Source organism: Pseudorasbora parva, chromosome 25 (assembly GCF_024679245.1).
Source record: "Pseudorasbora parva isolate DD20220531a chromosome 25, ASM2467924v1, whole genome shotgun sequence".
In the NCBI taxonomy this organism is placed as follows: Eukaryota; Metazoa; Chordata; class Actinopteri; order Cypriniformes; family Gobionidae; genus Pseudorasbora; species Pseudorasbora parva.
The window spans coordinates 33,166,709-33,190,868 of record NC_090196.1 but is presented as its reverse complement, the minus strand read 5'-3'; the positions used below and the strand labels follow the sequence as shown (position 1 = coordinate 33,190,868).

At 37.7% G+C, this 24,160-nt stretch overlaps 1 protein-coding gene across 1 annotated transcript; it reads left to right on the top strand.

Moving 5' to 3' along the window:
- The first annotated feature begins 2,434 nt into the window (after positions 1-2,434).
- Positions 2,435-23,236, top strand: coro2bb (coronin, actin binding protein, 2Bb). Its single transcript, XM_067436791.1, has 12 exons — positions 2,435-2,653; positions 7,344-7,544; positions 13,555-13,671; positions 14,319-14,468; positions 14,547-14,711; positions 15,524-15,640; positions 16,579-16,683; positions 17,346-17,442; positions 20,995-21,107; positions 21,296-21,386; positions 21,493-21,626; positions 22,566-23,236. Exons 1-12 carry the CDS (start codon positions 2,483-2,485, stop codon positions 22,683-22,685), a joined length of 1,581 nt encoding a protein of 526 aa, XP_067292892.1. The 5' UTR covers positions 2,435-2,482; the 3' UTR covers positions 22,686-23,236.
- Positions 23,237-24,160: the final 924 nt, after the last annotated feature.

Genomic DNA, 24,160 nt, shown 5'->3' with positions numbered 1-24,160 from the left:
ATGGCGTCTGGTCTGTCAGTCGGTGGGGGAGGGGATACGGGGGCGCGCGCGTACAGCACGTGCATTTCCTGGATGTACATAATTATCCTCTCCGCCAGATGGCGCTGTTTTCACTAGCCGTGTTAATACAAAAACTCTTTACTCATTGACTCCTTGAATTAAGACTTGGTTTATATGGTGTGGAATGGTACGTATTAAATACGGTAAGTTAAATAAATGTGCTCATATCTATATAATTAGAGTGTTGTATATAAATCAGCTGCACATAGTAGATTAAGTTTAGATTACTGTAGTTAAATAAATAGACTAAAGTATAATTGGAGTAAAATCCAGGACAGTTCAACTTATGTTTTTAAGTTAAAACAACAATTATACTTGTTCATTCAACAGAAAATCTAGTTTAGTTATTTCAACATATGTTTTTGAGTTAAAACAACAATTATACTTGTTCACTTAACTTTCAGTCTAGTTGAGGACAAGAAAACTTAAAATGCCTTGTTGTCTGGACAATCTAGTTATCTCTACTGAAAAAAAAATTGTTGAAATAACAAAATCGCAAAAAATTTTTTTACAGTGTATGCAGAACTTTAAGGCGTTATATAATGTAAATGAATGAGTTATAAAAAAAATTCACCCCCCTCACAGTCGTCATGAAGGGCAAAATTAGCCATATAGACCAAAACCACAATTTGTCCCAGGCTGTAAACATGTTTTTTTTCTGCTGTAAAGTTGGGCATTTTAACATGAGGCTCAATGAGATTCTGCTCCTTCTGGAGCCGCTCTAGTGGCCAGTTGAGGAATTACAGTTTAAGTCACTTCCGTATCGGCTTCAAGAGAAACTGGAGAAGGTTGCTGCTTGATATATATACTCATTTAAAAATCTTGGTTTAAAAATAACCCAAATATGTTACAATGACCCAACATTTTTGTAAAATAACCCAAATGCAGGGTTAAAAACAACAACAACAACACATTTTTTAATTTATACTTAAAGGGTTACTTCAGCGGTTAGCATATGGCTTTGTATCAGTAGAAACCCTGGAGTATATTCAAATGATTGTGCTTTCCCCCCTCATATCCCCCTGAGACAAGAGATTTATGCATTTTATTTCTGGAAAAATTCCTCCTATGATGCAAATTGACGATATTTGCAGCAAAGGAGGAATGTTTGGTCAAGGGCTAAAGACTACAGCCAGCAGAGGGAGCCATTTCCGCATGTTTTGAACCCGCGCATGAGGGATGGAGATCACACTCAGAGCTCAGCTCAGCTGCAGGCACTTATTTAAACGGAGCTATGCTGAGCAATGGAAGTCTTCTAACTTCTCAAATTAATTTCTATGAAAGTTAAGCTTGCAAAGGCATGAACTGAAACGCGCCAGACTGAACTCGCATTGTGAATGTATGCCGCGAGTGTAGTCGCGATTACCTCAGCTCTCATCACGAGAGCTCATCAGCTCATTTATCTGACTCCTGCAGTTAGTGCTCAGTGCTGTGATACTCGCGCCGTGACTCACTCATTATATTGAACAGACACTTTCAGTTTTTAATTGTAGTGTCTTCTCCAACTCAGTCACAGTAATCCAGTAGCGGTGGCTTTGGGAGTGGCCTCACAGGGCAGCAAAGCATTCTGGGAATTGTAGTCTTTCATCCCCAAGAGGCAAAAATACATTTTCTGTCTTTTCTCACTGAAGTAAGTAAATCCCAGCGCTGAAGTACCCCTTTAAATTAGAGGATTTTCATCAGCAAAGTAATTGTAACAAAGCTGAAGATGTATGTAATTATAGCCCCGGGCTCCTTTATTTTCCCAAAATTCCAAAACATTCATTTGTATGTTAATGTTTACAACATGCTAATTCATGTTAATAACATGTTGACGAAATGTTAAATCATGCTAGCAGCATGCTAATTCATGTTAATAACATGTTGACGAAATGTTAAATCATGCTAGCAGCATGCTAATTCATGCTAACAATGTGCTAAAACCACTTCACTAAATTCAAGTCTTATAAAAAACTTTCATATGGCTTTGTTAAGCGAACATCAAAGTTTGTCTCTCGCAATGAACTCTACTCATTTAGTTTATCATAATACACAACAATGTGGCCTTTACACGCAGAACTTTCAGGATCAGTTCAGTTTTACAGACTTATTAAATCAATATTTGGAGTCATATTTTATATTTGAATGAAGATGCAAAATGAGATTCACCTGTGAACTGAACAGGCAGATTCATTCAGCACATGTTAAAGAGCGATCAGAGCTGAGAGATTTCAGCCTGACAGTCAGATACAGCATGTTATATAATCACCAGAGAGAGAGAGAGAGAGAGAGAGAGAGAGAGAGAGAGAGAGAGAGAGAGAGAGAGAGAGAGAGAGAGAGAGAGAGAGAGAGAGAGAGAGAGAGAGAGAGAGAGAGAGAGAGAGAGGGAGAGAGAGAGAGAGAGAGAGAGAGAGAAGCAGGAGGGAGGAGTTGTGTTTCCAGCATGTGTGTGTATTCCAATCACAGACTCAACAGCAGCAGCAGATGTGTGTCGTTTACTCTCTCTGTCTCTCTGTCGTCCTCCTGTAGCTTCCCTTCATTAGTTCTGCAGCAGAGGAGCATTCTGGGATCATTTGGCGCTCCAAAGGAGCAAGTCTTCATGACCAAAGTTAAGGTAAGAGTTTGAATGAAGATGGCGGATATAAACTGTCAGGAACTAAGTGTACAGCTGAGAGGGAATCTTGGAAATTAATATTAATATAATAAAAATATTGTGTAAATGTGTGTGTGTGTGTGTGTGTGTGTGTGTGTGTGTGTGTGTGTGTGTGTGTGTGTGTGTGTGTGTGTGTGTGTGTGTGTGTGTGTGTGTGCGTGTGTGTGTGTGTGTGTGTGTGTATCATCACCACATTATCACCAAAAAAATTAATATTTACATTGGCAAATTGGCAAAAAAATCTAAATATAAGAATATTAATGAAAGCTTCAAATATTTTTCTATTTTGTTGGATGCAAAGCAAAATCTTAATTTTGTCTTGTTTTGTAGTAAAAAAAACCCACTTATTATCAAATCTTCTTAGATAATTAATGCGGTTCAAATAACATAATATTTTGAGTTTCTGTTGATTAAATCAATCTCCATTGTATCAACTAACTTTTTTTTATTTCAACTGACTCAAAATGACTTTTTTTAAGTTAACCAGCAATATGTTTTTACAGTGTGCCAACCTTTTTTCTCGTTTTAAGCATATAACTTGTTCTATTAATGCTTAAAACTAGTTTACTAATAAATGAGACAAAAAAATTGATTTAAAAAGTCCCTTTTTCTTTTTTTGTATCTTAAAAAAAAAAAAAATCCAATCAAAACAAGAAACAGGGACTGTGTGGGAATCTTGCAGGAAACACACACCCTTACCTTTCTTCATTTCTAGAGCTCTAGTTTCACAACCACACACACGTGAGTTAAACTGCGATGGTTAATCTGTGATCATGTTGTCTTTATATGAAGATATTAATAAAATTCACTTCCGGTCTTGAGCAGAGGCTGCGGATGGATCCCCATTGTGTTTGAATCCCTGAAGATTCGGTTCGAGTCTGAGTGCGTGTGTGTTTTAGAGCAAAAGAAGGAAACGCATGGGGGCAAAGCAGGAATTGAGCTGAAACAATAGCAAACAATGAAATGCAACTCGCTAAAACACAAACCACAGGATGAGAGGATCACACGAGAGTGCTTTCAGTCACCCCAGAAACATTTTGCATTTTAACATCCATGTGATCCTTTTAGTGACTATTATTCAAAGTTGTTTTTTGACCTATATAAAACAGACGAGAAACGTTTATTCTGCATGTCTTTTTTATCCACTATATAGGGTGCAAAAGGCTGAAGAAGATTACGTGTGGCACATCTTTCTTCTGCAAATCCTCCAACTCATTAAATCGGGTTACACAATCTCGGTCATCCACATGAACACAACGTCACCCGCTAGATCGGAGAGAGGGAAAATAGGTCATGTTCTCTGTGTGATTGGTGACGTCTGAACATGTGGGATGAGGCAGCTGTCTGTCAAACTCTGCACCGTGTTATAAACCTCACAGTCACGAAACAGAAACCTGAGGGAACTCTTAACCTGATTGCTTTTTGTGGGTTCATAATGATTCTCGGATTAATCAATGTGAAAAGTGTGATTTGGGGGAAAACTGAATCTGTGCTGATAATCCAGTATAAGAGCATAACCCCATGAAACATTATTCAAGGACAACTCCGGTGAAAATTGAACCTAGGGGTAACTAACAGAGGGTTAGCGAGTAGATTGTTCTCTGGGAAGCGTTTTCATGAAATCAAATGTAAAGAGTTTTATCTCTAAAAGCAGATTAGTTTATAACACGAGTGTATGGGGCACAGAGTAAATGAAATTAAACCGCTAGTTAATACCACTAACAGCTCAAAATAGCCTCACACTAACACGGCAGCATAATGAGGGTCCCTACATGCAGACCGAAGCACTGAGAACTTTGTAAGAGTACAAACAGTTTAATAAGAAGATACTTTATAAAGACAGAACATTACGCGTTTACAGACAGCGGCCATCTTGGAAAACAGTCTCGACGAGTCGAGCCACGAATGGTGTGTTAAATGATGAACTGTGACTGAATCTCATATGGTCCGTTGTTTCCGGAAGAAAACACTGAACGCAAGAGAGAAAATAAATAAATACAAATAAAAATGTCCATGTAATTAGATTTCACAAACTTAATTCCTATCGACCTAGCCTGGATGCCAGCCGAACTTAGCCCCGCCCACAACATTTTTAGGTCGGGCGGTTCGATCTGGCCTCGATCCATAGAGGAGTAATTATCTCCAAACAGAAACTGACCAATGAGATCATAAGGGCGGGCTTTAGATGATGATGGACTGATGATAAACAGAAACTGACCAATGAGATCATCAGGGCGGGCTTTAGACGATGATGGACAGATGATCAACAGAAACTGACCAATGAGATCATCAGGGCGGGCTTTAGACGATGATGGACAGATGATCAACAGAAACTGACCAATGAGATCATCACGGCGGGCTTTAGAAGATGATGGACAGATGATCAACAGAAACTGACCAATGAGATCATCAGGGCGGCCTTTAGCCGATGATGGACAGATGATCAACAGAAACTGACCAATGAGATCATCACGGCGGGCTTTAGACGATGACGGACAGATGATCAACAGAAACTGACCAATGAGATCATCAGGGCGGGCTTTAGCCGATGATGGACAGATGATCAACAGAAACTGACCAATGAGATCATCAGGGCGGGCTTTAGACGATGACGGACAGATGATCAACAGAAACTGACCAATGAGATCATCAGGGCGGGCTTTAGCCGATGACGGACAGATGATCAACAGAAACTGACCAATGAGATCATCACGGCGGGCTTTAGCTGATGATGGACAGATGATCAACAGAAACTGACCAATGAGATCATCAGGGCGGGCTTTAGCCGATGACGGACAGATGATCAACAGAAACTGACCAATGAGATCATCAGGGCGGGCTTTAGCCGATGACGGACAGATGATCAACAGAAACTGACCAATGAGATCATCAGGGTGGGCTTTAGACGATGATGGACAGATGATCAACAGAAACTGACCAATGAGATCATCACGGCGGGCTTTAGCTGATGATGGACAGATGATCAACAGAAACTGACCAATGAGATCATCAGGGCGGGCTTTAGCTGATGACGGACAGATGATCAACAGAAACTGACCAATGAGATCATCAGGGCGGGCTTTAGGCGATGACGGACAGATGATCAACAGAAACTGACCAATGAGATCATCACGGCGGGCTTTAGCTGATGACGGACAGATGATCAACAGAAACTGACCAATGAGATCATCAGGGCGGGCTTTAGACGATGATGGACAGATGATCAACAGAAACTGACCAATGAGATCATCAGGGCGGGCTTTAGACGATGATGGACAGATGATCAACAGAAACTGACCAATGAGATCATCAGGGCGGGCTTTAGCTGATGATGGACAGATGATCAACAGAAACTGACCAATGAGATCATCAGGGCGGGCTTTAGCTGATGATGGACAGATGATCAACAGAAACTGACCAATGAGATCATCAGGGTGAGCTTTAGCCGATGACGGACAGATGATCAACAGAAACTGACCAATGAGATCATCAGGGCGAGCTTTAGCCGATGACGGACAGATGATCAACAGAAACTGACCAATGAGATCATCAGGGCGGGCTTTAGCTGATGATGGACAGATGATCAACAGTACCGTAATCATCACGTCATCAAAGGCGCTTGGGTTGAGCTTGTTCTAATCCTAAACGGAGAGCTTGTATCTGCATCACCTTCAAAATTTCTCTCTGAAATGATGATCATGTTGGGTAAGTACTCTTTGTATCATTAAATTCTTTTATTTTTTTACAAAACCGGCAAAGATCGTTTATTCCAGTGCGTGCAGACAGGGTTGCCAAGTTTTACAACAAAATCCGCCAACTACTAACCCTAAACAATAGCTTCTCAGGGGGTTCTCCGGGAAAAAAATGGTGTTTGGGGGTAAAATGTGTGTTATTTTGGCAAGATTGCTGCTAAAATTCGCACTCATGGGTCTATATATCACATAATAGTCGCTTAAACCTGCGGACATAGAAAACAACCAACGGAAAAAAACGCAGACTTGGCAACACAGTGCAGTTGAGCTCTGTCGACACTTGACAATGTGTCGATTTGTTGCTCTGATTGGTTGTTGGTCTGTCCAATTGAGGTCTTTCCGTTTTCGGTTGAAACACGCCTCATAATCACAGCCCAATGGAGCAGCAGACTCATATTCTGACTAGAGCTGAGTATGACCACGTCAGGCTACTATCGACCAGCTCACCACAGCTTTCGTTGCTCGACTCATTGAGACTGTTTTCCAAGATGGCCGCCGTCTGTAAACGCGTAATGTACTGTGTTTATAAAGTATCTTCTTATTAAACTGTTTGTACTCTTACAAAGTTCTCAATGCTTCGGTTTGCATGTAGGGACCCTCATTATGCTGCCGTGTTAGTGTGAGGCTATTTTGAGCTGTTAGTGGTATTAACTAGCGGTTTAATTTCACTTACTCTGTGCCCCATACACTCGCATTATAAGCTAATCTGTTTTTAGAGATAAAACTCTTTTCATTCGATTTTCATTCAAACGCATCCCAGAGAACTACTCGGTACCATCTGTTAATTACTCCTAGGGTCATTTCTCACCGGAGTTGTCTTTTAACACAGCTTGTGTCTGTGTCTCTAGTCTGATGAGTGTTTGCTCTGGTAACCGATGGTTTCTGTCCGACTCCTGTAGATGTCGTGGCACTCCACGTACAGAAGCTCAAAGTTTCGGCATGTTTACGGACAGGCGGGAAGCAGGGAGCAGTGTTACGAGGGAATTTCCATCACCCACAGCGTCCATGACAACCACTTCTGTGCCGTTAACCCCAAATTCCTCGCCGTGGTCACAGAGAGCGCGGGGGGAGGAGCTTTCGTCGTTATCCCACTTCATAAGGTACAGTTAACGGAACTGATCGATCACCTGAAAATGTGCATACTAAAACTAACTAGTTTAACCTTGATTCAGGATGATGGGTTAAACTAGTCAGTTTTAGTATGGTCACTACGATTATACTTCACTTGGTTGGGTTAAACTAGTTCGTTTTAGTTAGTTAGTTTTAGTATGTACAGTATGATTATGCTTTTCTTGGTTGGGTTAAACTAGTTAGTTTTAGTATGCACAGTACCATTATGCTTCACGTTGATGGGTTAAACTAGTTAGTTTTAGTATGCACAGTATGATTATGCTTCACGTTGATGGGTTAAACTAGTTAGTTTTAGTATGCACAGTATGATTATGCTTCACGTTGATGGGTTAAACTAGTTAGTTTTAGTATGCACAGTATGATTATGCTTCACGTTGATGGGTTAAACTAGTTAGTTTTAGTATGCACAGTACCATTATGCTTCACGTTGATGGGTTAAACTAGTTAGTTTTAGTATGCACAGTATGATTATGCTTCACGTTGATGGGTTAAACTAGTTAGTTTTAGTATGCACAGTATGATTATGCTTCACGTTGATGGGTTAAACTAGTTAGTTTTAGTATGCATAGTGTGATTTTGCTTCACGTTGATGGGTTAAACTAGTTAGTTTTAATATGCACTGTACGATTATGCTTCACGTTGATAGGTTAAACTAGTTAGTTTTAGTATGCACAGTACCATTATGCTTCACGTTGATGGGTTAAACTAGTTAGTTTTAGTATGCACAGTACCATTATGCTTCACGTTGATGGGTTAAACTAGTTAGTTTTAGTATGCATAGTGTGATTTTGCTTCACTCCGATGGGTTAAACTAGTTAGTTTTAGTATGCACAGTACCATTATGCTTCACGTTGATGGGTTAAACTAGTTAGTTTTAGTATGCACAGTACCATTATGCTTCACGTTGATGGGTTAAACTAGTTAGTTTTAGTATGCACAGTACCATTATGCTTCACGTTGATGGGTTAAACTAGTTAGTTTTAGTATGCACAGTACCATTATGCTTCACGTTGATGGGTTAAACTATTTAGTTTTAGTATGCACAGTACCATTATGCTTCACGTTGATGGGTTAAACTAGTTAGTTTTAGTATGCACAGTACCATTATGCTTCACGTTGATGGGTTAAACTAGTTAGTTTTAGTATGCACAGTACCATTATGCTTCACGTTGATGGGTTAAACTAGTTAGTTTTAGTATGCACAGTACCATTATGCTTCACGTTGATGGGTTAAACTAGTTAGTTTTAGTATGCACAGTATGATTATGCTTCACGTTGATGGGTTAAACTAGTTAGTTTTAGTATGCACAGTATGATTATGCTTCACGTTGATGGGTTAAACTAGTTAGTTTTAGTATGCATAGTGTGATTTTGCTTCACGTTGATGGGTTAAACTAGTTAGTTTTAATATGCACAGTACGATTATGCTTCACGTTGATAGGTTAAACTAGTTAGTTTTAGTATGCACAGTACCATTATGCTTCACGTTGATGGGTTAAACTAGTTAGTTTTAGTATGCACAGTACCATTATGCTTCACGTTGATGGGTTAAACTAGTTAGTTTTTAGTATGCATAGTGTGATTTTGCTTTACTCCGATGGGTTAAACTAGTTAGTTTTAGTATGCACAGTACCATTATGCTTCACGTTGATGGGTTAAACTAGTTAGTTTTAGTATGCACAGTACCATTATGCTTCACGTTGATGGGTTAAACTAGTTAGTTTTAGTATGCACAGTACCATTATGCTTCACGTTGATGGGTTAAACTAGTTAGTTTTAGTATGCACAGTACCATTATGCTTCACGTTGATGGGTTAAACTAGTTAGTTTTAGTATGCACAGTGTGATTATGCTTCACGTTGATGGGTTAAACTAGTTAGTTTTAGTATGCACAGTACCATTATGCTTCACTCCGATGGGTTAAACTAGTTAGTTTTAGTATGCACAGTACCATTATGCTTCACGTTGATGGGTTAAACTAGTTAGTTTTAGTATGCACAGTGTGATTATGCTTCATGTTGATGGGTTAAACTAGTTAGTTTTAGTATGCACAGTGTGATTATGCGTCACGTTGATGTGGTTAAACTAGTTAGTTTTAGTATGCACAGTACCATTATGCTTCACGTTGATGGGTTAAACTAGTTAGTTTTAGTATGCACAGTGCGATTATGCTTCACGTTGATGGGTTAAACTAGTTAGTTTTAGTATGCACAGTACCATTATGCTTCACGTTGATGGGTTAAACTAGTTAGTTTTAGTATGTACAGTACCATTATGCTTCACGTTGATGGGTTAAACTAGTTAGTTTTAGTATGCACAGTACCATTATGCTTCACGTTGATGGGTTAAACTAGTTAGTTTTAGTATGCACAGTACCATTATGCTTCACGTTGATGGGTTAAACTAGTTAGTTTTAGTATGCATAGTGTGATTTTGCTTCACTCCGATGGGTTAAACTAGTTAGTTTTAGTATGCACAGTACCATTATGCTTCACGTTGATGGGTTAAACTAGTTAGTTTTAGTATGCACAGTACCATTATGCTTCACGTTGATGGGTTAAACTAGTTAGTTTTAGTATGCACAGTACCATTATGCTTCACGTTGATGGGTTAAACTAGTTAGTTTTTAGTATGCACAGTACCATTATGCTTCACATTGATGGGTTAAACTAGTTAGTTTTAGTATGCACAGTATGATTATGCTTCACGTTGATGGGTTAAACTAGTTAGTTTTAGTATGCACAGTATGATTATGCTTCACGTTGATGGGTTAAACTAGTTAGTTTTAGTATGCACAGTATGATTATGCTTCACGTTGATGGGTTAAACTAGTTAGTTTTAGTATGCACAGTATGATTATGCTTCACGTTGATGGGTTAAACTAGTTAGTTTTAGTATGCACAGTATGATTATGCTTCACGTTGATGGGTTAAACTAGTTAGTTTTAGTATGCACAGTACCATTATGCTTCACGTTGATGGGTTAAACTAGTTAGTTTTAGTATGCACAGTATGATTATGCTTCACGTTGATGGGTTAAACTAGTTAGTTTTAGTATGCACAGTATGATTATGCTTCACGTTGATGGGTTAAACTAGTTCGTTTTAGTATGCATAGTGTGATTTTGCTTCACGTTGATGGGTTAAACTAGTTAGTTTTAGTATGCACAGTACGATTATGCTTCACGTTGATGGGTTAAACTAGTTAGTTTTAGTATGCACAGTACCATTATGCTTCACGTTGATGGGTTAAACTAGTTAGTTTTAGTATGCACAGTACCATTATGCTTCACGTTGATGGGTTAAACTAGTTAGTTTTAGTATGCATAGTGTGATTTTGCTTCACTCCGATGGGTTAAACTAGTTAGTTTTAGTATGCACAGTACCATTATGCTTCACGTTGATGGGTTAAACTAGTTAGTTTTAGTATGCATAGTGTGATTTTGCTTCACTCCGATGGGTTAAACTAGTTAGTTTTAGTATGCACAGTGCGATTATGCTTCACGTTGATGGGTTAAACTAGTTAGTTTTAGTATGCACAGTACCATTATGCTTCACGTTGATGGGTTAAACTAGTTAGTTTTAGTATGCACAGTACCATTATGCTTCACGTTGATGGGTTAAACTAGTTAGTTTTAGTATGCATAGTGTGATTTTGCTTCACTCCGATGGGTTAAACTGGTTAGTTTTAGTATGCACAGTACCATTATGCTTCACGTTGATGGGTTAAACTAGTTAGTTTTAGTATGCATAGTGTGATTTTGCTTCACTCCGATGGGTTAAACTAGTTAGTTTTAGTATGCACAGTGCGATTATGCTTCACGTTGATGGGTTAAACTAGTTAGTTTTAGTATGCACAGTGCGATTATGCTTCACGTTGATGGGTTAAACTAGTTAGTTTTAGTATGCACAGTACCATTATGCTTCACGTTGATGGGTTAAACTAGTTAGTTTTAGTATGCACAGTACCATTATGCTTCACGTTGATGGGTTAAACTAGTTAGTTTTAGTATGCACAGTACCATTATGCTGCACGTTGATGGGTTAAACTAGTTAGTTTTAGTATGCACAGTATGATTGAATGTGAATCAGAGACCCTTTGCAAATGCCACTAGAGACTGTAGCAATCGATAAGCATGTGTGTTCAGACATGTGTGTTCAGACATGTGTGTTCAGTGTTTGGAGGATGTATTGATATAAATGTCAGGCTGGTAGTGAGAGATGGAGACACGTGTGACTGGTACAGATGCACAATCAGCCCTCTGTTAGAGTTCTGATACTCATTAGTTCAGTCCTCAAGCGTACACAAACTCTACTGAATCAAAATCACATCAGAAATGTTTAACTAAAGAGGGTGTAGTGAATTAGATGTTTTTATTTTGGGTAATGAGGCTGCTCAGATTTCTGTGGAAACGCAATGGATATTTTGTAGCGTCACCTTCTGGTAGAAATACGAACTGCAGCCAAGAAAATGTAAATTTAGACTTGCATGTATTTACATATGGAAATTTCTGAGGAAATTTGTTACACTTTTAGTGTAGTGGGTATATATATATATACAGAGAGAGAGAGAGAGAGAGAGAGAGAGAGAGAGAGAGAGAGAGAGAGAGACACTGTAAACCCGGATAAGTCGAATCTACTTAAAAAAAACCAAGGTAACTCGTTGCCTTAAATTTTTTAAGTAATGAAGCATTAGTTGAATAAGTGAAGTGGACTGCCTTCAATGTACTTAAGCCCATAATGGAATGGAATAGAAGATTTAAGTTGAATGTACTTATAACTGAGTTACAGTAACTGAAGATACTTAGTTTAAACAATCATCCATCTCATGGAAATTTGTATTAATATTTCAAAACTATTAATAACTGCTTTGACAACCACAGCATTAGACTCAGCATGAGATCAGGGATTCTGCCAATACATGATGATGTTATCATCGTCAATGATTAAACAACATCACTTGATGATATTTTCTCTTGACTTTGTGTTCCTTCCCAAATGTGTCTCTCAAACACAAATCAGCCATGAGAAACATTATATTATTATTATATAGTCAAGGGTCAAGAGCCCAACTAAAGCAAACACTTATCTCCATCATGGTGACTTCCAACGAAACTATTATTTTCATTAAAACAGAAATAAAGTCAGTCTGGTTAGTTATAAGTTAGTTCACATATTATTATTATGTTTAGTAACTTACGAATTTTTACTTACCGATTTTAAGATTGCACACAATGAACAAGTCTCCATCTTAATTTAAATCAGCAACAAGAAAAGGACCGCCTTTTGTAAATGTCCTCCAATCAGTGAGTTAGTTCTTGTTGCCAGACAGAACTCCTTGCATGGCCAATCACATCAAAGCAAAACCAGAGCGAGCTATTTTAATTAATTATGATTTTGAGTTCATTCAACTTGAAATCTTAAGTTTATGTATTTTGTAGGTTAATAAGTTATACTAACTTATATTTTTTGAGTTTTTGGACTAAACTAGTAATATTTAGTAAAGATTACTTGATTTGTTTAAGTAAAGACAACATTAGGGTTTACAGTGAAGGTACTGTAAAGAAGGGACAGTTTAGTTAACACATAGCAGAGCTATATTGGGTAAGTTGTCATAATAGGATCCTGCTGTATATTGACACTTATTTGAGAAGTATACTTTGTTTGTAAATAAGTAAATAATTATAATGTCTAAATTTACAGCAATTAAAACGTATGTGACAACTTGCCCCAAGTGTTATAGAGTGACTCTTGTCTTAATGCATGTCAGTTTAATGTTCACTTTTTACCCAACAGAAATAAATGTATGCTATTGAATTTGGAGGATAAATTTCATAACAATATTATAATTTTAGCCAGCTAGCCTTCACTAGATTCACAACTTACAAAACCACTGCTGGAGAAAATGTTAGACTCAAACTCTCATATCTCTCTCTTGTGACAACTTGCCCCGGTCTGAATATGAGGTAATTCTCTCTCAGCCAGGACGAATAGACCCTCATCACCCAAAGGTGTGTGGCCACCAGGGCGGCGTGATGGACATCAAATGGAGTCCGTTCATGGACAACATCATTGCGTCCAGCTCGGAGGACTGTACGGTGAGAAATAACCAGTTAACCATGATGATATAAACCGATGAGGCGTAACATTATGACAGGTGAAGTGAATAACACTGATGATCTCTTCATCACGGCTCCTGTTAGTGGGTGGGATATATTAGGCAGCAAGTGAACATTTAATCCTCAAAGTTGATGTGTGTGAAGCAGGAAAAATGGGCAAGCGTAAGGATTTGAGTGAGTGTGGCCAAATGATGTCATTTGATGTCATGATGTCAAATGACATCTCCAAAACGGCAGCTCTTGTGGGCTGTTCCCGGTCTGCAGTGGTCAGTATCTATCAAAAGTGCTCCAAGAGGACCAGTGGAGAACCGGCCACAGGGTCATGGGCGGCCAAGGCTCATTGATGCACGTGGGGAGCGAAGGCTGGCCCGTGTGGTCCGATCAAACAGACGAGCTACTGGAGCTCAAACTGCTCCAGAAGTTAATGCTGGTTCTGATAGAAAGCTGTCAGAATACACAGAGCATCTCAGTTTGTTGCGTATGGGGCGGCATAGCCGCTGACCAGTCAGGTTTGATCATAATATTATGCCTGATTGGTGTATAATGTTAAAAATTCAGCCTTGAGATACATATTATATTATCTAAGTAATACTAAAATAAAACTTCCCTTGATCTTTGAATTCCAGGTGAGAATCTGGCAGATTCCTGACGGCGGTCTGAGGAGGAACATGACAGAAGCTCTGATGATCCTGATTGGCCACAGCCGGAGGGCGGGGCTTATTGAGTGGCATCCCTCCTGCAGCGGCATCCTTTTCAGTGCCGGATATGACTGCAAGGTAACCAAGACAACCAGAACTAATCCACTGAGACCTGGATGAGAAAACAATGGTGATATTTTGTTGTTTACGGAACAGATTGTGATTTGGAATCTGGAAGAAGGCGTGGCTGTGAAGATGATTGACAGCCATCCAGACGTCGTCCTCTGTATGTCCTTCAACACTGATGGAAGTTTACTGGCCACCTGCTGTAAGGATAAAAAACTGAGGATTATTGATCCACGCTCAGGGAAAGTTCTTCAGGTCAGTGAAGAGACGTCACATATCAGCCAATATGTGTTGTTTTTGTATTATTCCAGTTTGTTTGGTGTGTAAGTGTGTATATATATATATATATATATATATTTATCTCAACTTATATATTTATCTCAATATATATAATTTACATGTACATATATACATAATTTTTTTACAATAAAACAATATACACTTTCTATTTTTTTTTTATAAAAGAAAAGTTCAGTTTATATATATATATATATAAACACACATATATATACTTTAATTAATATTTTACAAAATGTTTTAATATTATAATTTTATAATTGTTTAATTTAATGGGTTTATTTAATTAAATATATTTTGTCGAAAATAAATGTTACATTGCTATTATATATATATATATATATATATATATATAGATATATATATATAGATATATATATATATATATATAGATATATATAAAACGACAAAATATAGATTTCTTTATATCTTATGTTATAATTTAATTTGTTTATTTAATATTTATATGTTTTTATAAACATTTATAATGTTTCCCAAATATTCAAACACTTCTTCAGGTTTTTCGAGTTAGTAATCCAGCAAAATGAATTTGCCATATAAATATATTCAAGAAATGGAAACATGTTTTTTTGGTTTTTTTTTTTAAAGAGCACAACAATTTAAAATAAAGTTCAAAACTAGTGGAATAAAAAAGTATTATATTATATTAATTATTATATTAACTATATTTATTATTTATCTGAACTGCACATTATATTTTATGTGAGCCTGTTTCTTTAGTTATATGTAGTTTGTACATCCAACAACAGGAAGCAGAATGTAAAAACATCAGAGTGAACCGCGTAGTGTTTCTGGGTAACCTGAAGCGCGTCCTCACCACAGGCGTCTCCAGGTGGAACACCAGACAGATTGCATTATGGGATCAGGTAGGGTCTGAAGCAGGGCTGTCCAAACTCGGTCCTGGAGGGCCGCTGTCCTGCAGAGTTTAGCTCCAACTTGCCTCAACAAACCTGTTGGAAGTTTCTAGTATGCCCAGAAAGACCCTGATTAGCTGGTTCAGCTGTTTCATTGGGTGCGTGTACATGCACACCAGCTAAGCTGATAACTCAAAAAATCAGCTTATTGAAATAACCAGTATTCCCCGTTTACATGCAAACCAGCAAACTGACAACACAAGTAAAACGCGTTTACGTGACTTCATTAATAAACCGGGTTATTTCCATGTAATGTCCGTATCTGACTCGGAGTATCCCGAATGTTTCGTCAGTTGTGATGTTAATAAAGCGTGAGCTGGAGATTTACGGCTCATATTATCCCTCATCAGTCATACAGCGTTTAGACTGAAGCTCTTCTGCTTCTGCTGACTGAGATGAGAACACATCTTTACAATGCTCTGGGTCTTAAAGTGTCTGCGTTTGTGATATATGTCCTTATTTCATGTAAAACGCTCGCTCGCTCTGTCTGTAAGCGTTTAAATCTGCTCTAAGTTTGTGTTTTTGTCACCTATCACACATTCGCTCTTCAATAAGCCGACAGAAAGCAGGTTAATGCGTTTACATGCTGCGCGAAATCCACTAAGAGGCAAAAAACGACCTGTCCCGACCGGTTTATGCTTACGCCGCTTATGACCGTACTCCGATAAAAGAAAACAGGTTACCGCGTTTACATGACCATGATCAATATCGGCTTATTAGGCATAATCGGCTTAAGAACGTGCGTGTAAACCAATGGGGTTGGAGCTAAACTCTGCAGGACAGTCGCCCTCCGGGAGCAGGATTGGACACCCCTGGTCTAAATGGTTTAATGTCACTAGGCCGACTAGAACAAGTCAACAAATTCATCTGGACATTTATTTAATATGCAGGAGGACCTGTCTGCACCCATCATGGAGGAAGAGATCGATGGGCTGTCGGGCGTCCTCTTCCCGTTCTATGATCCGGACACACACATGATCTATCTGGCCGGGAAGGTGAGCGGGCCTCCATTAAAAAAAAACGGATTGCCTATTTATAAGAACAACAACTATTTAAAGGGTTGGTTCTGTGTTTTTTTCTAGGCTTGGTTGTGTTTATGAGGCGCAGAATAACATGTCTTAATTTTTTTAAAGCGCCATATTTTTCTTCTTTTCTCCCTTTATTCCACACCTCTGTCTCCACTGTCGTTTGAACGGCTCGTCTGCTTCCCTCCCTCTGAAAAACGCAATGGTCTTAGATTGGTCAGATGGCCAAATGTAGTTTCCTGTATTTTTATTGGCTGAAGTGCCAAGCACAGGTTGTCATGGAAACGCCACGCCCCTTCCCAATACGGGCAGAAGTCACATCCGCGGAGACTAGCGAGGGTTTATGATGTCACCAAACCAGGAAGAAGCTTGTTGTAGTCCAAACCGGCCATTTTTGTAGGCAATAAACTGCCGTAACTTTAAAAGACAATATCTCCGTTTGCATTGAAAATCAGCGCTGTAACTTTGCAGATACTGTTTATGCTCAAGCAGCGACATTACACACTAACTAAAGTTAAAAAAGTCAAATCGCATGACACCACCCCTTTAAACTTAGTGCAAAGAAAACTATGAGCGATCATGTGCAGATCTGCATGCATAATATCACTGTCGAAATCGCCTCGCGTCCACAGGGTGACGGGAACATCCGGTATTATGAGGTCAGTCCTGAGAAGCCCTTCCTGCAGCTGCTGATGGAGTTCAGGTCTCCGGTTCCTCAGAAGGGTCTGGGTGAGTTACTCCATCTCCAAACACATGACAGGAGGCTCGTAGAGCGGCGCGATTCTGGATACACTGAGAAGTTTTCGTTTCAAATAGAGATTGTGATTCTGAACTAAACAAAATAACATGTATGTTTCTGACAAATTATGAATTGCTGCAGTCTATGTTAATTAATCTGAATGAATTATTTGAAGAAAAAAAAACTGGTTGAATGAATGATTCAATGACTCACTCATAAAGACTTCACTTGTTTCATTACTGGATGAATCAGTGCTTTTGAACAAATCTCTTGAATGAATGATTCAATGACTCATAAAGACTTCACTTGTTTCATTACTGGATGAATCAGCGTTTTTGAATGAATCTTTTAAATGAATGATTCAATGACTCACTCATAAAGACTTCACTTGTTTCATTACTGGATGAACCAGTGTTTTTGAATGAATCTCTTGAATGAATGATTCAATGACTCACTCAAAGACTTCACTTGTTTCATTACTGGATGAATCAGCATTTTTGAACAAATCTCTTGAATGAATGATTCAATGACTCATAAAGACTTCACTTGTTTCATTACTGGATGAATCAGCGTTTTTAAACAAATCTCTTGAATGAATGATTCAATGACTCACTCATAAAAACTTCACTTGTTTCATTACTGGATGAATCAGCGTTTTTAAACAAATCTCTTAAATGAATGATTCAATGACTCACTCATAAAGACTTCACTTGTTTCATTACTGGATGAATCAGCATTTTTGAACGAATCTCTTAAATGAATGATTCAATGACTCATAAAGACTTCACTTGTTTCATTACTGGATGAATCAGCGTTTTTAAACAAATCTCTTAAATGAATGATTCAATGACTCACTCATAAAGACTTCACTTGTTTCATTACTGGATGAATCAGCATTTTTGAACGAATCTCTTAAATGAATGATTCAATGACTCACTCATAAAGACTTCACTTGTTTCATTACTGGATGAATCAGCATTTTTGAACGAATCTCTTAAATGAATGATTCAATGACTCACTCAAAAAGACTTCACTTGTTTCATTACTGGATGAATCAGCGTTTTTAAACAAATCTCTTGAATGAATGATTCAATGACTCACTCATAAAGACTTCACTTGTTTCATTACTGGATGAATCAGTGCTTTTGAACAAATCTCTTGAATGAATGATTCAATGACTCACTCATAAAGACTTCACTTGTTTCATTACTGGATGAATCAGCGTTTTTAAACAAATCTCTTGAATGAATGATTCAATGACTCACTCATAAAGACTTCACTTGTTTCATTACTGGATGAATCAGCGTTTTTGAACAAATCTTTTGAATGAATGATTCAATGACTCACTCATAAAGACTTCACTTGTTTCATTACTGGATGAATGAGTGTTTCTGAATGAATCTCTTGAATGAATGATTCAATGACTCACTCAAAAATACTTCACTTGTTTCATTACTGGATGAATCAGCATTTTTGAACAAATCTCTTGAATTAATGATTCAATGACTCATAAAGACTTCACTTGTTTCATTACTGGATGAATCAGCGTTTTTGAATGAATCTTTTGAATGAATGATTTAATGACTCACTCACTAAGACTTCACTTGTTTTATTACTGGATGAACCAGTGTTTTTGAATGAATCTCTTGAATGAATGATTCAATGACTCACTCAAAGACTTCACTTGTTTCATTACTGGATGAATCAGCATTTTTGAACGAATCTCTTAAATGAATGATTCAATGACTCATAAAGACTTCACTTGTTTCATTACTGGATGAATCAGCGTTTTTAAACAAATCTCTTAAATGAATGATTCAATGACTCACTCATAAAGACTTCACTTGTTTCATTACTGGATGAATCAGCATTTTTGAACGAATCTCTTAAATGAATGATTCAATGACTCACTCATAAAGACTTCACTTGTTTCATTACTGGATGAATCAGCGTTTTTAAACAAATCTCTTAAATGAATGATTCAATGACTCACTCAAAAAGACTTCACTTGTTTCATTACTGGATGAATCAGCGTTTTTAAACAAATCTCTTAAATGAATGATTCAATGACTCACTCATAAAGACTTCACTTGTTTCATTACTGGATGAATCAGTGCTTTTGAACAAATCTCTTGAATGAATGATTCAATGACTCACTCATAAAGACTTCACTTGTTTCATTACTGGATGAATCAGCGTTTTTAAACAAATCTCTTGAATGAATGATTCAATGACTCACTCATAAAGACTTCACTTGTTTCATTACTGGATGAATCAGCGTTTTTGAACAAATCTTTTGAATGAATGATTCAATGACTCACTCATAAAGACTTCACTTGTTTCATTACTGGATGAATGAGTGTTTTTGAATGAATCTCTTGAATGAATGATTCAATGACTCACTCAAAAATACTTCACTTGTTTCATTACTGGATGAATCAGCATTTTTGAACAAATCTCTTGAATTAATGATTCAATGACTCATAAAGACTTCACTTGTTTCATTACTGGATGAATCAGCGTTTTTGAATGAATCTTTTGAATGAATGATTTAATGACTCACTCACAAAGACTTCACTTGTTTTATTACTGGATGAACCAGTGTTTTTGAATGAATCTCTTGAATGAATGATTCAATGACTCACTCAAAGACTTCACTTGTTTCATTACTGGACGAATCAGCATTTTTGAACAAATCTCTTGAAAGAATGATTCAATGACTCATAAAGACTTCACTTGTTTCATTACTGGATGAATCAGCGTTTTTAAACAAATCTCTTAAATGAATGATTCAATGACTCACTCATAAAGACTTCACTTGTTTCATTACTGGATGAATCAGTGTTTTTGAATGAATCTTTTAAATGAATGATTCAATGACTCACTCATAAAGACTTCACTTGTTTCATTACTGGATGAATCAGCATTTTTGAATGAATCTTTTGAATGAATGATTCAATGACTCACTCATAAAGACTTCACTTGTTTCATTACTGGATGAATCAGCATTTTTGAATGAATCTTTTGAATGAATGATTCAATGACTCACTCATAAAGACTTCACTTGTTTCATTACTGGATGAATCAGCGTTTTTAAACAAATCTCTTAAATGAATGATTCAATGACTCAATCATAAAGACTTCACTTGTTTCATTACTGGATGAATCAGCGTTTTTAAACAAATCTCTTAAATGAATGATTCAATGACTCACTCATAAAGACTTCACTTGTTTCATTACTGGATGAATCAGCGTTTTTAAACAAATCTCTTAAATGAATGATTCAATGACAAATACATTTTTTAACAGTCTCTTAATTGTCGCCACCTACTGGTGTAACAATATAATTGATACAATCGTTATTTCAAGATCCAAGCTACTCTTAAAAAGTGATTTACTCTATTTTGATGGCAACCATTGACATCAGTGTTTATATCCGAAATATAAGCTTTTATCCCAGTATTTCTGTGATAATATAAAGGTGGAGGTGATAAGTTAAGGGTTGGATGTTAACACGTATGTGTGGTGATGTTTGCACATAGGTTTGATGCCCAAACGCGGCGTCGATGTGGGCGAGTGCGAGATCTTCAGGTTTTATAAGCTGGTGACTCTGAAAAATCTGGTGGAGCCCATTTCCATGATCGTCCCGCGCAGGGTAAGAGAAGCCAAGATTTACCTGTCAGCTTTAAAGAGAAGATGAAATGAGAAAGTTAATTTTATCTAGATTCCAAGTCTTCTGAAGTCATATAATGATTTGTGTGAGCAACAGACTGTAATGAAGCCATTATGCACTGAGAAATCCTCCTTTCTGTAATGGTTAATGATCATCCATGTCTGCTTCAGTCAGAGTTGTTCCAGGAGGATCTTTTTCCCATGACGGCGGGAACAGAATCGGCCCTGTCGGCTGCGGAGTGGCTCAGTGGGATTGACAGAGGTGACGTCTTCATCCTCATATATATCAGGGAATAAATGCATTAATAAACATAGTCTGAATGCATGACATCACAGATGTGTGTGTGTGTGTGTGTGTGTTTGTACAGGGCCAGTGCTGATTTCTCTTAAAGAAGCGTATAAACGTCCAAATCCAGCAGGTCTCAGAGCATCGAAACGGGACAGACGGACAGTGAAGGGCATCGACCTACTGGAGAACATTTCTCCAAACACAGACAAAGAGGTGTGTGTGTGTGTGTGTGTGTGTGTCAAAAACATTATTAATAGAGAATGAAGGGGGGGGGGGTCTTCAGATCAAACCTGTGCTGGGTTTGTGTTTCTTGAAAATAAAATACTGCTTGAGCCATCATAAATCACATATTTTTAACAAAGCAAATTAAGGTTTGATGTAACACTTTTTTGTATTGTGAGCGTGAATGTGTGTGTGTGTGTGTGTGTGTGTGAGAGAGAGAGAGTGAGTGTGTGTGAGAGTGAGTGTTTGCGTGTGTCTGTGAGAGTGTTCATGTTTTTCTATCCCAGTGTGGAACCTGAACACACACTGACTCATGGGGACTCGTGTCCTAAATTGAGGTCCCCATGAGTAAACAAGCTCATAAATGAGTATAAAATGTGTGTGTGTGTGTGTGTGTGTGTGTGTGTGTGTGTGTGTGTGTGTGTGTGTGTGTGTGTGTGTGTGTGTGTGTGTGTGTGTGTATGTGTGTGTGTGTGTGTGTGTGTGTGTGTGTGTGTGTGAGAGAGAGAGAGAGAGAGAGTGAGTGTGTGTGAGAGTGAGTGTTTGCGTGTGTCTGTGAGAGTGTTCATGTTTTTCTATCCCAGTGTGGAACCTGAACACACACTGACTCATGGGGACTCGTGTCCTAAATTGAGGTCCCCATGAGTAAACAAGCTCATAAATGAGTATAAAATGTGTGTGTGTGTGTGTGTGTGTGTGTGTGTGTGTGTGTGTGTGTGTGTGTGTGTGTGTGTGTGTGTGTGTGTGTGTGTGTGTGTGTGTGTGTGTGTGTGTGTGTGATTTCGATGCAGAACATGTAGCCCAATGTAAGATTAGCGGGATGTTTTTCCCGCAGGAGAAACTCCTGAATTCCTCAATCTGCTCTCTAATTAAGCGTTTGACTATGAGGGGACAATGAGATGTCCCAGAGATCATGTGTGTGTTTTACAGCTGCTGAAGATGGTCTACAGGCAGCAGGACGAGCTGAGGAAACTCAAAGATGAACTCGGAGAAAAAGACGAGAGAATCCGACAACTGGAGCTGGAGCTCAAGAATCTGAGAAACACGTGATGACGAAACAGCGGATAGTCCATGTTATTAAAAGCACACTACGGAAATAACTGTTTTATTACGATTTTATGGATTTATTTTTTAATTTAATAACGTTATTGAAGATGGATGTGATTTTTGAAGTGCTAGTTCTCCCAAAAAATTAAATGATAATGATCGGATAATATATTTGATATATATGGTCGGATATTTACTGATATTTTTACTTTTCTATTTAGAAAGAAACTCAAACAGGTTTAAGATGAGTAAATGATGAATTTTCCGACTGGGTGAACTGTTGCTGATGCACAACTGAAGTCTTGATGTGTCCTTTTTTAAACAACTGTGAAGATTGTGAAGTTGTTCAGGTTGTCTGGCAGAAGATGGCGCTAGAGGAGAAACTAAACTGCAAAGGCCTTCATCTCAAACTCTCAATCTGCTCTACAAACACAGGAGACGTTCACACTCAATGATTGTGTTTGTCATTAATGCTGGCATGTATATACATATATATATATTTGTAAGTACGACATGACATGTTTACCTAAATAATAAAATATTGCTCAAGCACATTATCATGGCATCATGTTCATATTCTGATGAGAGAACTTTTGAATTTGGCTTAAAAAACCCTAGCTAGAAATAGCTAAGACAGACAGACTAGATAGATAGATAGATAGATAGATAGATAGATAGATAGATAGATAGATAGATAGATAGATAGATAGATAGATAGATAGATAGATAGATAGATAGATAGATAGATAGATAGATAGATAGATAGATAGATAGATAGATAGATAGATAGAACGACAGATAGATAGATAGATAGATAGATAGATAGATAGATAGATAGATAGATAGATAGATAGATAGATAGATAGATAGATAGATAGATAGATAGATAGATAGATAGAACGACAGATAGATAGATAGATAGATAGATAGATAGATAGATAGATAGATAGATAGATAGATAGATAGATAGATAGATAGAGAGATAGAGAGATAGATAGAAATATATCTTAATCTGTAAATCTATGGGATTTTTCTGAGTTTCGATCATTTTTAGGAAAACCATAAGTCGAATCAGTCTGAAGGTCAAGTCTGAGTTTGGAGGATGTAGCTTAAAGTCTAGGAGGAGCACTTAGAAATGTAGTCTAAGAAGAAGAAGAAACTAAATAGTAGACAGTACATTTGCCAACCTAACTATTCCACATAAACCACCAAGAAAACAAAACACATATACTGAAGTACTAAATCAACAAGTTTCTTCAGTACGAAGAGTGACTCATTCATGTTTACTACAAAAGAACATTTGTGGGGAGATTATATGGGTTTATTTCTTTTGAAATGATCCGTAGCGTTAGTAAACCACGAGCAGATTGTTAAAGCTGAGAAGAGAAAGTCACCAACTCACAGGGTTCAAAAGAAAAGATCCAAAACTTATTTGCCTCCAGGATCCATGGCCTGAATGTGGATCTCTCACCTCATTT